A 14,837-nucleotide genomic window follows, 5' to 3' on the forward strand; every position below is an offset into this window, starting at 1 on the left:
TTATAGCTATCCTTAAATATTGATGCAATCCATGTTTTATAACAAGTTTTTGATATAAGATACCTTATCCCTTTGATAAGCAAGCAGCAGCATAACTAAACTAATTACAACAGACCAGCAGATATAGGGTATATCTATCGAGGGATAAAAGCCCTACAGCATGGCTGTGGCTGGACAAGGCCAGCTGACTTGGACTCCCAGGGCTCAGGCTACAGGGCTAAAAATTGCAACATTCAGGCCTGGGTTGGAGCCCGAGCTCTGGGACTCTCCACCCTCGCAGGGTCTTAGAGCTCAGACATCTACACAGCAATTTTTCAGTTCCAGAGCCCAAACACCACCAGCCTGAGTCAGCTGACCTGGGCCAGCTATGAGTTTTCTTATCCCTGGGTAGACATACTCAGAGGCAAATGAGTATTACTTCCTGAATAAATTTCCTAGTTAGGTAGTAAAACCAAAAGCCAATATCACACAAATAAAAGTCAAATAACTCTTTAAGTTATGTTTTTGCACTCTTTTGCACTAAATTGTTCAAATGGATTCTCCATTTCTCATTGTCCTCAAATCAGGATTGGATATATTTCTGGAAGACATGCTGTAGTATAAGAACTATTGGGCTCACTACAGAGGTAAGCAGTATGGCGTGGTATACAGGAGGTCAGACTAGATGATTTAATGCTCCCTTCTGACCTTACCTTATTAATATCAAGATTTTTCCTTCAGTACCGTACTATCAAAACATAACTGTTTCATAGTAAGTATGAAGTCTCTACCGTTATCCTTCTAATATAGGCCGGGTAGCTGTGTTAGTCTGGATCTGTAAAAAGTGACAAAGAGTCCTGTGGCACCTTATTAGACTAACAGACGTATTGGAGCATAAGCTTTTGTGGGTGAATACTCATTTCATCGGCTGCATGTACTCACCCACGAAAGCTCATGCTCCAATACGTCTGTTAGTCTATAAGGTGCCAAGGACTCTTTGTCGCTTTCTAATGTATTAATTTCTTCCCAGTCCTCTGTGACCAGTGCCTAACTGTGTTTACAGAAATACTGGAAATGTGTGCTCAAGTAAATAAATGTTAAATTACGGTCCAAGTGCTATAGAAGTACGTGTGACATCAATGCCAAATGAGTTTGCACTTAATTAGAGAGACAAGGTTGGTTAGGTAATCTCTTTTATTGGACCAACTTCTGAAAGAGACAAGCTTTCGAGCCACACTGAGCTCTTCTTCAGGATGAAATATTTGCTGCTGCTATCACTATACTATTAGATATTCCACTGTTTCTTTCAGAGAGTTAGCAAGCTATTGGGTTTTCTTAAGAAGCCTCAGAGGGTAGGTGGTTATCACTCCATATGCTATTTTTGGAGCTTGTTTGCCTTATCAAGACTGGTTCAGTGCATGCTCTATTCTTTACCAAGTTTGAGGGTTTGCTTGAAAAGAGAAGTTAATAATGACAGATCTTGATTTTACCAAATCAGACATAAAACAAATTATTACCATAACTGAGTCATATTTAGTGCACCAACTAACAGATCTTCATACAATAGTTGCAATCTTGGAAGAATTAAAGAATACCCGGTTAAAGAAAAATCACTTAATGAGATGGTGGGGTAGCCTATTTGCACTTCCCAACACGTGTCTGCACACACACTGATTATTTCCTCTAGATTTATGTATTATTTTACATTTTGGAACAAGCATTGTATAGCTCTGAAAAACTATAACAACATTTATCAGCCAAGTGAAAAATGAATTAATCCATTCTATATCGTGGTGATATTCAGAATGGATTGAGATGATTTTAATGACCAAGTGGAAAGACTCAATTTAAAATCACTGATATTAAATCAACTTTTCCTTTTGTGTTTCAGTTATTTTCTAAAGAAAGGTGCATTCTCATTGATTGATATAACCATTTTAATATGTTGATTTACAACAAGAGAGCCTTTACACTCAATTTGGCAAGTCTTTTTGCTACCGAGGAGGGTACACTATAACTGTATACATTTATTTAAGGAATAATATGGCCTAATATCTTCAGATTCTTATTAAATTGTACATTTGAGTATGTTAGGAAACAATGAATGATATATTGCTTATTTACTAGATAATTTACTTTTTGCTCATATTTGAATCAAGCTGCATAAGGATGATAACTGGAATTAACGAAACACACAAAACAGCACATAAAATGCATTTGTATTAAACAAAACAACCTTAAACATTTTATTAAGAGAAGTTTATGTATCAAAACATGTTTCACTTACAATTAAATGATTTCTTAAACAGAGGGATTAACTGTAGTCAGTGAAGTAAACTGATTATTTCAGGGCAGTCTGGGAAAGTTTTCAAACATGTCTAAGTGAAAATGACAAGAGCTTAAGTTCCTGGTCTTGCCTAAACCTTGAAAATGACACAATCTCCTAAATTACTCAGACTGACTTATTGTGCCAGATTTATAAAGCTTGACCTCAAAAGTTAGACTCAGGGGTAAACATCTAAGTTTTTGACAGAGGCTTATGAATTCAGCATATATACTTTTTATGTAAATGTTTTAAGAGAAGTTTAGGCCTTAACACATTTTGTATTAAATTCAGATTTTATTTTAAACAGGTTTATTTTAAAAATGAAAAATATAATTTAACAAAAAGTCTAATTTAAATAAAAACAATCCAATTTTTAATTAAAAAAATCATTGCTTTTTATCCATCTTGGTGATATTTTAGTCATCTGTTTAAAAAGAAAAAAAGTTATGTACCCAATGTAAGGTATCAAAGAATTTTGCAAGGCCCTACCTAGTCTTACAACTGGAGCCATGTGAGTGGACACCAAGAGGATACAGAGGTCAACTAACTGATCGCCGTATTTGACGTCAGGAAGGAATTTCCCCTCAGATATTAGCAGGAGGAAGGGGGTGGTGCTTGCCTGGGTCATTTGCAAGTTTAAACTAGTGTAAATGTGGATTCTCTGTAACTTGAAGTTTTTAAATTATGATATGAGGACTTCAATAACTCATCCAGAGGCTATGAGTCTATTATAGGAGTGGTTGAGACTAGATGATCATGAAAGTCCCCTCTGGTCTTAGTCTATGAGTATAACTCATATGAATCCAAATTCAAGATCAGGGCCCCAAAGCCAAGGAATTAGGCCCTGAGCCTACAAACACTTAAATATGCACTTAACTCTATCACTATTGCCAACATCAAGAGTTCAAATATTATGAGTTAGACCTCAAAAATTATCAGAATGGGTTAAAAGGTTTTGTTTGTTTTTAACTGAGTTCATTTTATTTTCTGGCTTCTAAGCTTCCACCATAGAATCATAGAAGATTAGGGCTGGAAGACACCTCAAGAGGTCATCTAATTCAGTGGGTTTCAAATTTTTTTTCTAGTGACCTAGTTGGAAGAAAATTGTTGATGCCTGTGACCCAACAGAGCTGGGGATGAGGGGTTTGGAGTGAGGGAGGGGGCTCTGGGCTGGGGCAAGGGGTTGAGATGCAGGGTTGGGGCATGGGCTTACGTTGGGCGGCTCCCAGTCAGTGGTACAGCTGGGGTGCTAGAGGCAGGCTTTATGCCTGTCCTGGCACCACAGACCATGCTGCGCCCCAAAAGTGGCCAGCAGCAGGTCCAGCTCGAGGGCCTCTAAGGCGCAGCAGCCAGCAGCAGGTCTGGCTTCTGGCCACTTCCGGGGCACAACGCTATGTCAGAACAGCTAGCATCGTTGATGGGACTTTTAATGGTCCAGTCGGCAGTGCTGACCAAAGCCGCCGCAACTCAGTGCCTTCCATTCCACAACCCAGTACTGGGACGCCACCTGCAGTTTGAAAACCACTGATATAGTCCACCCTCCTGCTCAAAGCAGGGCCAATCCCAATTAAATCATCCCAGTCAGGACTTTGTCAAGTTATGATTCAAGTCATGTTTCCACATTTTTTTCCTGCAACCATGAGGGCTAGAAACTTATTTTAAACAAACAGTGAGATTCTCGACTTCAGGAGCTGTGGTGTTAAGAAAACAAACAATCACAAGATTCATGATAGTTCAGAAACTACTTCCATGAATGTAGTTAATCGTGTGTGAATGTTTGCACAATCTGGGTTCTATGCCAAGTTCCAGACACTAATCATTTTGTCCCCTCCTCTATTAAAGTATACGTAAATTTAAATGATACTTATTCTCCATTTGATTTACATACACAACAATAGTACACACACTTAAACTGTTTTGAATAAACTCAAGTTTGAAACTTGTGTACTGGTGAGTATATTTCAATATACACTGTATATAAACCATGCCTGTAGATTAAATATTTAGATATTATTTTGTTATGTATTTTATTGGTACATATGACACATTATTGTAAATTTCAAGTGTTGTACTTAATTAAAGATAATAACTAGGGCTTTGATAATGCAATAAGATCTATACAGACAGGCCTCTGCCCCCACTTTAGGACTATGTACGGAAACTCGCACTGACCTGTGCACATCACACTGTAAGATTGAGGTTCTAGGCCAGTTGCCTGTACAACAATAGAACTGTGTTTGCACCCACAGACAAATTTACCAAACAATTTTATCTAGGTGTTTAATAATGAAAACAGAGGCCAATAATTGTTTACTAAGGAAAAACTGCTGAGAGAGTCAGAACACAGACGTCCAATATCCAAAATTACCATAATAGCTCCCCTAGTACAAAAAGTGTAACAGCTGAGGATACTTTGATCCTACAGCTGTCCAACACCTATTACTGGCATAAACTGGATAGAAACTTAAAAGTTAGCAACTTTTATTTAAAAACGCATCCTAAAACTATTACAGTACTTAATGGGTGGTGAACCCCCACCGGGAAAAAACCAATCACCTCTATGCATGCCAGAGAACCATTAAATGCAAATTCCTGGGGAGGGGGCACCTATCTCCTTGTTTTTAAATAGTTGTTTGAAACATGAGTGGAAAACAACAGCTGCCTACAAGAATTAGAACACTACGTGCACTTCAACTGCTTGTCTTTCCTTTTTCTGCTCAGTTACAATCCCTATTCTCGGCTCTTTAAAACAAAGCAGATGATGACGTCTCAGGATAATACGTGCGCAACGCTTTGAAGGGGAAGAGCGCTAGTTCTCTACCAAGCTTTATTGCCACTGCCTAGAGCAATTAACAACCTCCAGGACCGTGCCCAGGTAGCAGAGGTCACTGTACCTGGACTGTTGCTCCGACTACACGTCCACGGGAACCTACAGACAAGTGCAAGATTGGGGTTCCCGGCCCATGACTCCCCGCCCCGCACCAGGGTGATGGTGGGGGGGGAGATCAAGTTAGGGCACGGCAGGGCCGCCCCCGCTGCGGAGTGTCTGCCCCTGTCTGTGCAGGCTGCCCCATCCCGAAGTGCAGCGGGCGATGAGACGAGCCGCGGACAGTGTCAGGGCCCCGGGCGGGGGAGCCAGTCACATCGCCGCCGCCCCGGAGACAAGCCCTGGCGGCACCACAGACGGGGCAGCGCCCGGGGCAAAGTGCAGCGGGGGCAGGAGGGCGCGGGGCGGGCAGGGATGGGCACCTCTCCCTCCCCCGCGGCTCCAGCCCGATCCGGGCGGGCGGGGGGCTCGGGCTGCTAGGGGCGCCGGGCCGTACCTTGCTGAACACCTCCAGGTCCTCCTCGTCGTCGTCAAAGGCCAGCTCCGCCGTGGAGGCGGGGGGCGGCGGGGCCCTGGGTGCGCCGGGAGGGCCCGGCCGGGGCGCAGCGGCAGCAGCTCCTCCCCCGCCGCCAGGGGGGGAGCCGGAGAGCGGCGGCTCCGGTACCCTGCTCTCAGCCTCCATCCCTCTGTGGCAGCCCGGCCGGCGGCCCCTGCGATTGGCTGCCGGAGCCCGCCAGCCCCGCCCCGCCAGCCGCACGCACAGTGCGCAGGCCTGGAAGCGGCGGCGGCGGCGGCCGTGCCCAGAGGGAGGGAGGGAGCGGCGCAGGGGAGCCAGGGACAGCGGGAAGGGACGTTCCGCGGAAAGGGGAGGGCGGGGCGAACAGACCCGCCTCAGGGACTGGCGAACCTGCCGCGTGTGCGCTTTGCACCCTGGCGGCCCCCGCGCTGCTGCTGCTGGCGAGGGGAAGTAGCTCCCCCACCCGGGCTGGGTTGCAATCCGGGAGCCTGCAGGCGGCAGGGCTCCCCGAGGGGTGGGTGGGGAGCAGACCGCCGCCCGAGCAGCGGGCTAGGCCGCTCCCAGCCTCTGGCGGCTGGGCACTCCAGGAGTCATGAGCCTGAAGCATCTCTGCAAGGGCTGGCGGGGTGAATGCACCAGGCACCAGGCACCAGCCAAGGGGGGGGCAGGGGAAAGTGCGGCCCAAAAGCTGCCAGAAAGCCTAAGTGCTATCAAGCCTTAGTGAAGAAGAGCGCAGTGTAAACTTAAAAGCTAGTCTCACAGCCAGAAGTTGCTCTAATGAATACAAGATGTTACCTTCCCCCACCTTGTTTCGCTAGTAAAGCCTTGCAGGCAAGCATGTAGAACTGCCTCCCGTTCACTAGCGCCAGCCATTTCTCACGTGCTTTTATGTGCAAACAGGCTGAAAACACCATGTCCGTTCTGTAGTTTATTGATAAATGTAGCTAATGTTGCATGTTTGGTCCAAGCAGTTAGCTAATAGTTGGGGTCTTGTTAGGGCTGTTTCCATTAGGAGGAAAAATGGATGCAGCAAGTGGAGGAGGGAGGTTGGTGTGATTTTGTTTGTTTACAAAAAATGTAAACACAGTCATGTTTCCCAAATCACCAGTAGAAACAAACATCAGCAGGCATCTTCTTTGTTCAGCAATCCACAAGTGTGCTTCTCAGGGAGCACTATGTCTACCAAGCCCTATTTCTTTTTCAGCATCACACTCGCATCTGCTCCTCTGGCTTTCTGCCAGTAACACAAACGGTGGAAAACCATTGCCAATATTCTTTCTCCTGTGTTTGCAATTTTAAAAAATACCCTTATCCCACATGGTTTAGCTCTGACCTGCCATGTACCTTGGGCAATTCCTCTGTTGTTTGAAGCTGTATGTGAAGGGGCTTAATTGCTCTTCCCAATGAACCTGAAGGAGAGTATTTGGCACAATCACTTGACTTTAGGAGGTCAGGAGTCCTTTGGATCAAATATCAGAGGTGTAGCCATGTTAGTCTGGATCTGTAAAAGCAGCAAAGCGAAGTGGGTGTTCACCCACGAAAACTCATGCTCCAAAACGTCTGTTAGTCTATAAGGTGCCACAGGATTCTTTGCTTCTCTGGATCGAAGACTCACTTGATAGTAGCCAGCCATCACCACTTTTCAATATAGCAATGTATTATGTTATATGCATGTATTATATTATTATGTACAGGGCGGTGAGGGATAGCTCAATGGTTTGAGCATTGGCCTGCTAAACCCACAGTTGTGAGTTTAATCCTTGAGGGGGCCATTTAGAGATCAGCAAAAATCTGTCAGGGACAGTACTTGGCCCTGCTGTGAAGGCAGGGGACTGGACTCAATGACCTTTGCAAGGTCCCTTCCAGTTCTATGAGATAGGTATATATCCATATTTATACCCAAAGGAGGATGTTAACATGAAGGTTACAAAGTCCAGCCCTCAAAAATTAGAAAATGCCAGTATTAAGGTTACTTATGCAATCTTAATTCAGGGACCTTTTGTTCATGCATTATGTTATAGTCTTTAATTACATAACTGCTTTTCCACAGATCCCTTGCCTCATTCAATGCACAGGTTGGATGGTGCTTTGGGAATGAATCAGGGTTGAATTGAGAAGGAGGCCGTTACCTATAGAACGCCTGCCTCGTGTTGCATTTGTTAGAAGGTCTGAAATGAATAAGACAGAGGACCACAGGAAAAGAAAGGATGGTCTCAAGATTAAGGAAGTTGAATGCTGCCCTGTAGAATTGGATTCTCTCTCTCTTTGCCACAGGATTTCTATATGATGCTATAAGGAAAGGCACTTAAACCAAATTTCACTGCTGGCCACAAGCCACTAATTGAATGTGACTCATTTTCTGGATGCCCAGACACTTGGGCCAGATTTGAGACACTTAGGTCAGATTTGTTGAAGTCCTGAGCACTAACAACTGCAATTGAAAAGTGGAGTGGATTGGAGCTGTGTTTTGAACACATGAAGTGCTATAAAAAGGTGAAGTACTCAAAAAATTAGGCCCTAGATATCTCAAGTTGTGCACCCCAAATTGGTAGACAATTTTCACTGTTTTTGCCTTAACACTCTTGTGCCTCAGCTATAAAATGGGAATAATAATACCACCTGATCTGATGGGTGTTGTAGAGATAATTTATTCATATGTGAGGCACTCAGATATTATGGGGAGAGTACCATAGGAAAGACCATGAGGAAATTAATAATTCCATATTCAGTATTGTGTATTAAATGTTATCTTGATCCACAGTCAATGAAAAGAATAAAAATAAACATAGAATAATACTAATTCACTCCGTGAGGTAGGGGTCGGTGGAAAAACATCTTGTAATTGGAGACTATCATAATGCAGATTCCCCCTTAATTCTGGCATTTCCTGATTTTTGATGGCTTTACATTGCAGTCTTAACCATGTTGTTTTAATGTAGTTTTTAATGTAATTTCCTATTTAAAATAAACAAATGGTTAAGAAACCCACAGAAATTCTACCATGTGGAAACATATTGACCCTCAGCTTGGGTCATGAACAAAGTTCAAACTTTTATACTCTCAGCATAGACCTCTTGAGAGAGACAGAGAAATAACTGGTAGTAGTAGTAGGTGGTTGTCCTCTGTGGAACAACCACTCGAAAGGGATGAGACACATTTTTTCAGGGAGTTTCACAACTGTTTGCTGACAGCAGAGAAATATAGAGTGTCAGGACTCATGGGTTCAGTTCCAGGTTCTGGAGGGGAGTATAGCTGCCCTAGGTCTGCTCCTCTTCCAGTCTGCTCCCCATCTTGTGGCTCTTGCCCCTCTGCTCCTACCCAGACCCCAAGAGCTCCTTGCCTTATGTTATTATCCAACATCCCCCAACCCAGCTACTGATTAAAGCTGGCTAATGTGAGCAAGATGTTGGAACATTCCATTTTATTCTTCTCAACCTGCATCAATGATAAGTTATAGCTAGTCTATCATCTATTCATTTCTCTTAAATATGAGTGGTAGGTGAGTTTTCTTTCTTCTTCAGTTTTCTTTTCACTGGTGTAGAATACATTGTACTGTGCCACATCCTGTATGTCTTTTGTACAGAGAAAGTACCTACATGCTGTAATTTCTAATTTGTTTATATTCAGAGATTATGCTGTAAAACAATATCAAAAAACAATAAAAATAAAGAATTCCAGGCACAACACTTCAGCAGTTGAGAAGCCTAATAAACTAGGGGACAGTCAATCAGTGAGAGTATAAAACTGATATAAAGTAGTCTCACATACTAAAGCTATCATGTGTATCATTCCAATTTTTCAAAGTTTTACCAGTCCCCTTGGTTCTTTATTTCTCTTTGACAGAAATTTCACAAGATATTTTAATTGGATTTTTTTGTATTATAGCTTTTTTATTATCTCATTAATCAAGTGTAGCAAGACATTATATTTTAAAATTCCTGACTGGTAGTGTTTATCTTTCTAGATTTTATCTATATTTGAAGTACGTTCTGTGAGGAAAAGGTATTCATTGAACTTCACTTGAGGAAATTGTACTCTCCCTGTACTTAAAACAGTTGTTTGAATTTTAATCATCATTTTAATCACTGATAAAAATCCAGAAGGCATGCTACCTACCATTGCTGGCTCCAGGCCTGCTGTGATTCCTCAAAAAGGGGAATAAGGAGTAACAATGAATTTAGAGGAGTATCAACTTCGCAGATGTTACCACTGGTACTTCCTCTGGATTCAGATGGGTGCCTGTTAGGTAGAGCAGCAGTTCCCTGGCTCCATCGCAACCCATGCAGGCCCAGCCAGGGTTTGTGGGAAGGAGCTTCTACAGACTCCAGAGGAGGGAGGAGTATGCTGCAAGTTTGCTATCCTTCTACCTTTGTAGGCTGAGTGATTGTATTATTCAGATATACTCTAGATAGCATAAACAGAGTACTGCATTCAGCAGAAAGGATTTATGAGTTTAAAACACACCTCTGTGGATCTTTACTCTTCATCAGTCCAAACTATTCAGTGCATTTGCAAAGACCCATTTTCAGTAGGATCCTTGTGTTCCTCAAGTACCTGGGACCTTCATGTTTAATTTAAGGCCAAAAATTCCCACTGTGAACATTGTGGAATCAGCTTTTGGAAACATTTTCAGCAAGATGGTATCATAGCTGCCAGGAAGAATTCAGAATGCCAGAATTACTTGTTGTGACCCTACGCCCCATATTCTTCATAGAGATATGCTTATGATATGAATATGTCATAAATAAGATATGTTTTATGCAAGATGGGTCATGTGAGGTATCATTAGAAAGATTATGATTTACTGAATGTGATTATCCAGTTTATATGCATGCGTCATTTCTGTTTCTGAAGTTAGAAATATTGACTATGTAATAATTACAACTGTGTTTTCACGTGGGGAGTGCCCACCAGACAGTATGCAAACAGCCCGGATGGGCCATTAGGAAGGACAATAGGACTTTGATGATACTAATCTCCCTCTTTCCTGAGATGTTTCCTGGGATGCTGCTTTGACACTGCAGGGTCATGTTATCACGTCACATGGTACCGGATACCATCTTGAAATGCTGATATTTTTCCATAGGATGAGGGTGGGGGTCAAACTAGGAAACAAAGGATTCCCACCATATGTAAATTCTATATAAGGTTGGGTAGTGAGTTAATCTTGTTTTTTCTCCACTGCCTCCCCTCCCAAGAAGGAAGACTGCTGAAAACACCTGAAGAAACAAAGGAACTAAACTGAGGTGGGGTAGGGCTGTGCTCAGGCTGGGAATGGTGTCTGGCCCGTGAAGGATGTACCTGGAGTTTTAAGCTGCAAGCAAGAACTGTTTGTCCACAAAGAAATTCTGCAACCTAATTAAAACAACATTTAGGGTGAGGAATTATTTGTAGCCAGTTTTCTGTAGTTTATTAAGCTTGGTTTGCATGTTTTGTTTTATTTGCTCAGTGATCTGCTTTGCTCTGTTTGCTATCCCTTATAATCATTTAAAATTTACCTTTTGTAGTTAATAAACTTGTTTTTTGTTTATTCTAAAACCCAGTTTGTGGAAATCTTAACTGGGAGAGGGAAGCTGTTCATATTCATACTGAGGAAGGGAGTGAATTTCATGAGCTTATGCTATGTAGATCTCTCTATAGTGCAAGACAATATAATTTTGCGTTTACACTCCAGACAGTATGTTCACCAGAGTGCTGGGCAATTCCCTGAGCTGAGGCCTGGTCTACACTACGCGTTTAAACCGATTTTAGCAACGTTAAACCGATTTAACGCTGTACCCGTCCACACTATGAGGCCCTTTATATCGATATAAAGGGCTCTTTAAATAGGTTTCTGTACTCCTCCCCGACAACAGGAGTAGCGCTAAAATCGGTATTACCATATCGGATTAGGGTTAGTGTGGCTGCAAATCGACGGTATTGGCCTCCGGGCGGTATCCCACAGTGCACCACTGTGACCGCTCTGGACAGCAATCTCAAGACGGATGCAGTGGCCAGGTAAACAGGAAAAGCCCCGCGAAATTTTGATTTTCATTTCCTGTTTGCCCAGCATGGAGCTCTGATCAGAACGGGTGGCAATGCAGTCCCAAATCCAAAAACAGCTCCAGCATGGACCGTACAGGAGATACTGGATCTGATCGCTGTATGGGGAAACAATCTGTTCTATCAGAGCTCCGTTACGAAATGCCAAAGTGTTTGAAAAAAAAAATCTACAGGCTACACAGTGCTGCGTGACAAGCGTAACGGGAAGCCAGAGACTCAAATGGATGCTCATGGAGGGAGGGAGGGGGTACTGAGGACTCCAGCTATCCCACAGTCCCCAGCAGTCTCCAAAAAGTATTTGCATTCTTGGCTGAGCTCCCAATGCCTGTAGGTTCAAACACATTGTCCAGCATGGTTCAGTGAATAGCTCGTCAATGTACCCTCTCCCTCCCACCACGTGAAAGAAAAGGGAAAAAAATCGTTTCTTGACTTCTTTTAATGTCACCCTATGTCTACTGATTGCTGCTGGTAGACGCGATGCTGCGGCAGTAAAGAGCAGTATCCGCTCCTCTTCCCTCCCTGGTGGCAGACAGTACAACATGCTTGATAACTGCTGAATACCCCTGGCTGGCCTCAGGGGCGCCTGGGTAAAAATAGGAATGATTCCTGGTCATTCCCAGTAGATGGGACTGAACGGCTGGTAACCGTCCTCATCATAACAACTGGAGGCAGAGCTCCATCAGCTCCCTCCCTTTCCTGTGTAAAGAAAAGATTCTGTCCTGCCTGGACTGTCATAGCAGCGGCATGCTGGGCTTCTCTCCCCCGCACCGCTTAATGTCCTGCCTGGACTGTCATAGCACCAGGAGGCTGCCTCCCCCTCATTTTATCTCACTAACAAGTCACTGTTTGTTATTCCTGCATTCTTTATAACTTCATGACACAAATGAGGGGGACACTGCCACTGTAGCCCAGGAAGGTTGGGGGAGGAGGGAAGCAACGGGTGGGGTTGTTGCAGGGGCACCCCCCATGAATGGCATGTAGCTCATCATTTCTGCGGGATCTGACACGGAGCAGCTGTGCTCTCTGATACACTGGTTCTCCAGTACACTTGCCCCATATTCTAGGCAGGACTGACTCTATTTTCAGAAACCATAAAGGAGGGATTTACTCGGAGAGTCATTCCCAGTTTGGTTTTTGCGCCCCCAGCTGATCTCAGCCAGGGGCACCCATGATAGCAGCAGACAGCACAGAAGGACAGATAACCGTCATCTCATTGCCAAATTACACTGGCAGCAGATGGTACAGAACGACTGGTAACCATCTCTGCTATCATGCAAAAGCAAATGAATGCTGCTGTGTAGCGCTGGAGTATCGCCTCTGTCCGCAGCATCCAGTACACATACGGTGACTGTAAAAAAAAGCTGAACGGGCTCCATGGTTGCCGTGCTATGGCGTCTGCCAGGGCAATCCAGGGAAAAAGGGCACGAAATGATTGTCTGCCGTTGCTTTCCCGGAGGAAGGAATGACTGACAACATTTACCCAGAACCACCCGCAACAATGATTTTTGCCCCATCAGCCACTGGGCTCTCAACCCAGAATTCTAAGGGGCAGGGGAGACTGCGGGCACTATGGGATAGCTACGGAATAGCTACCCACAGTGCAACGCTCCAGAAATCGACGCTAGCCTCGGACCATGGACACACACCGCCGAATTAATGTGCTTAGTGTGGCCGCGTGCGCTCGACTTTATACAACCTGTTTTATAAAACCGGTTTATGTAAAATCGGAATTATCCCGTAGTGTAGACGTACCCTGAGTCTTCAGCTTTTGCAGAGCTGATTGCAGACTGTGTGTGAGTCAACAGCTGGGTGTATCCCTACCTCTGTGTGTGTGTGTGTGTGTGTGTGTGTGTGTGTGTGTGTGTGTGTGTGTGTGTGTGTGTGTGTGTGTGCACAGCAGGAGAGGGTGAGGGAGCCCAGGCTAGTGGAACAGGCAGGGTCAGGGGGACCCCAATGCATTAGGTGACACCCCGGAACGGAGCTCCAACCCATCACACTTGTATTGTAAATTAAAGTTCTGAATAATTTGTGTTAAATATGTACTTTGTTCAATGCACATTTTGTATCCAGCATTTTGCAAGTTAAATGCATTTTCCTTTAGATCAGCAAAGTGATTTTAGATGTGCTGCTGAAAGGGCCAACCTTACATAAGTAGTAAACCATAAATAATAACATCACTGATTCTATATTCAATTGTCTAAATCTATATCTGTGTAGTTTCTGTATAGTTTTTCTTTATCAATCTGGAATCTTGTTTTTCTCCTATTAAGTATGCATCCTACCTCAGGTGATTAATAAATGCCTCAGACATTCCACCTCAACTGCTTGAAAATTAAAAAATGTTCTCCCTTTGTGGGGGGAGGGAATCACAGCCCCCTTCCGAAGCCTAGAGATAGTAAAAAAGAGATGCAGTCTTAGGAAGCAATAAGAGGTGGCTATGCAGAGGGGTATTGCCAAAGAATATTAATAGAAGACCTAAAAGATGTTCATCCAACAAAAGGACAATACATCAGACTTATTTTCATGTCATGAATAATATTATTTCTGTGTATTTAGAAATACATATTTATGTTTTGAGAAAAGATACTCGACAGTATTTTTAAAATCAGTGTTAATATTTTGTAATATATATAGGTTTTTTAATTGCTGTAATGACACTGTGAAATGTCCAATATCTTCAGGTCCTCCTATCCCTGAACACAGTAGAATGCATATGTGATGACTGAACCAGAAGTGCCTACCCCTTTTATTTGTTCACCAGCAAAACTATTTTGTATAGCTATATTGTCAATATCATTCTTACTTGCATTTTTCCTCCCAGCTGAAATGGAGTTCATGCCAGCTAGTAATCCCTTCCAGAGTTTTTGAACAAATTACATTTACAGACATCCAAGCAGAACCAAACTATTCCTTTTCTCTCATGTGCAGGCTGCATGTGATCCCTTTAGGCCACAATACCACTTTGAATACTTAATGTTGGCTTGTCAGGTTTCACTGACTGTTCAGGTATACAGGCAGAGTTAAATCTTGTTTTATTTTATCTGCTTTCTAACCAGGAATAGGGGGCTACAGAGAGATCAAATTGTTTCACTCTCTTCCACTGCTGAAGTGGAAATAATAAGCATATTAGTAAATCTGTTGACATT

General features: G+C 43.3%; 1 protein-coding gene across 1 annotated transcript in view; it reads right to left on the bottom strand.

Annotated features, from left to right (window-relative positions):
• The window catches only part of SNX7 (sorting nexin 7), a 56,361-nt gene extending 50,544 nt beyond the window's left edge, over positions 1-5,817 (bottom strand). The window contains exon 1 of the mRNA XM_050960977.1: positions 5,629-5,817. Coding sequence (XP_050816934.1) covers positions 5,629-5,814 — 186 coding nt within the window. The 5' untranslated portion in view covers positions 5,815-5,817. The remainder of the gene's footprint in view (positions 1-5,628) is intronic.
• Between the last annotated feature and the right edge of the window lie 9,020 nt (positions 5,818-14,837).

Source organism: Gopherus flavomarginatus, chromosome 7 (genome assembly GCF_025201925.1).
Source record: "Gopherus flavomarginatus isolate rGopFla2 chromosome 7, rGopFla2.mat.asm, whole genome shotgun sequence".
In the NCBI taxonomy this organism is placed as follows: domain Eukaryota; kingdom Metazoa; phylum Chordata; order Testudines; family Testudinidae; genus Gopherus; species Gopherus flavomarginatus.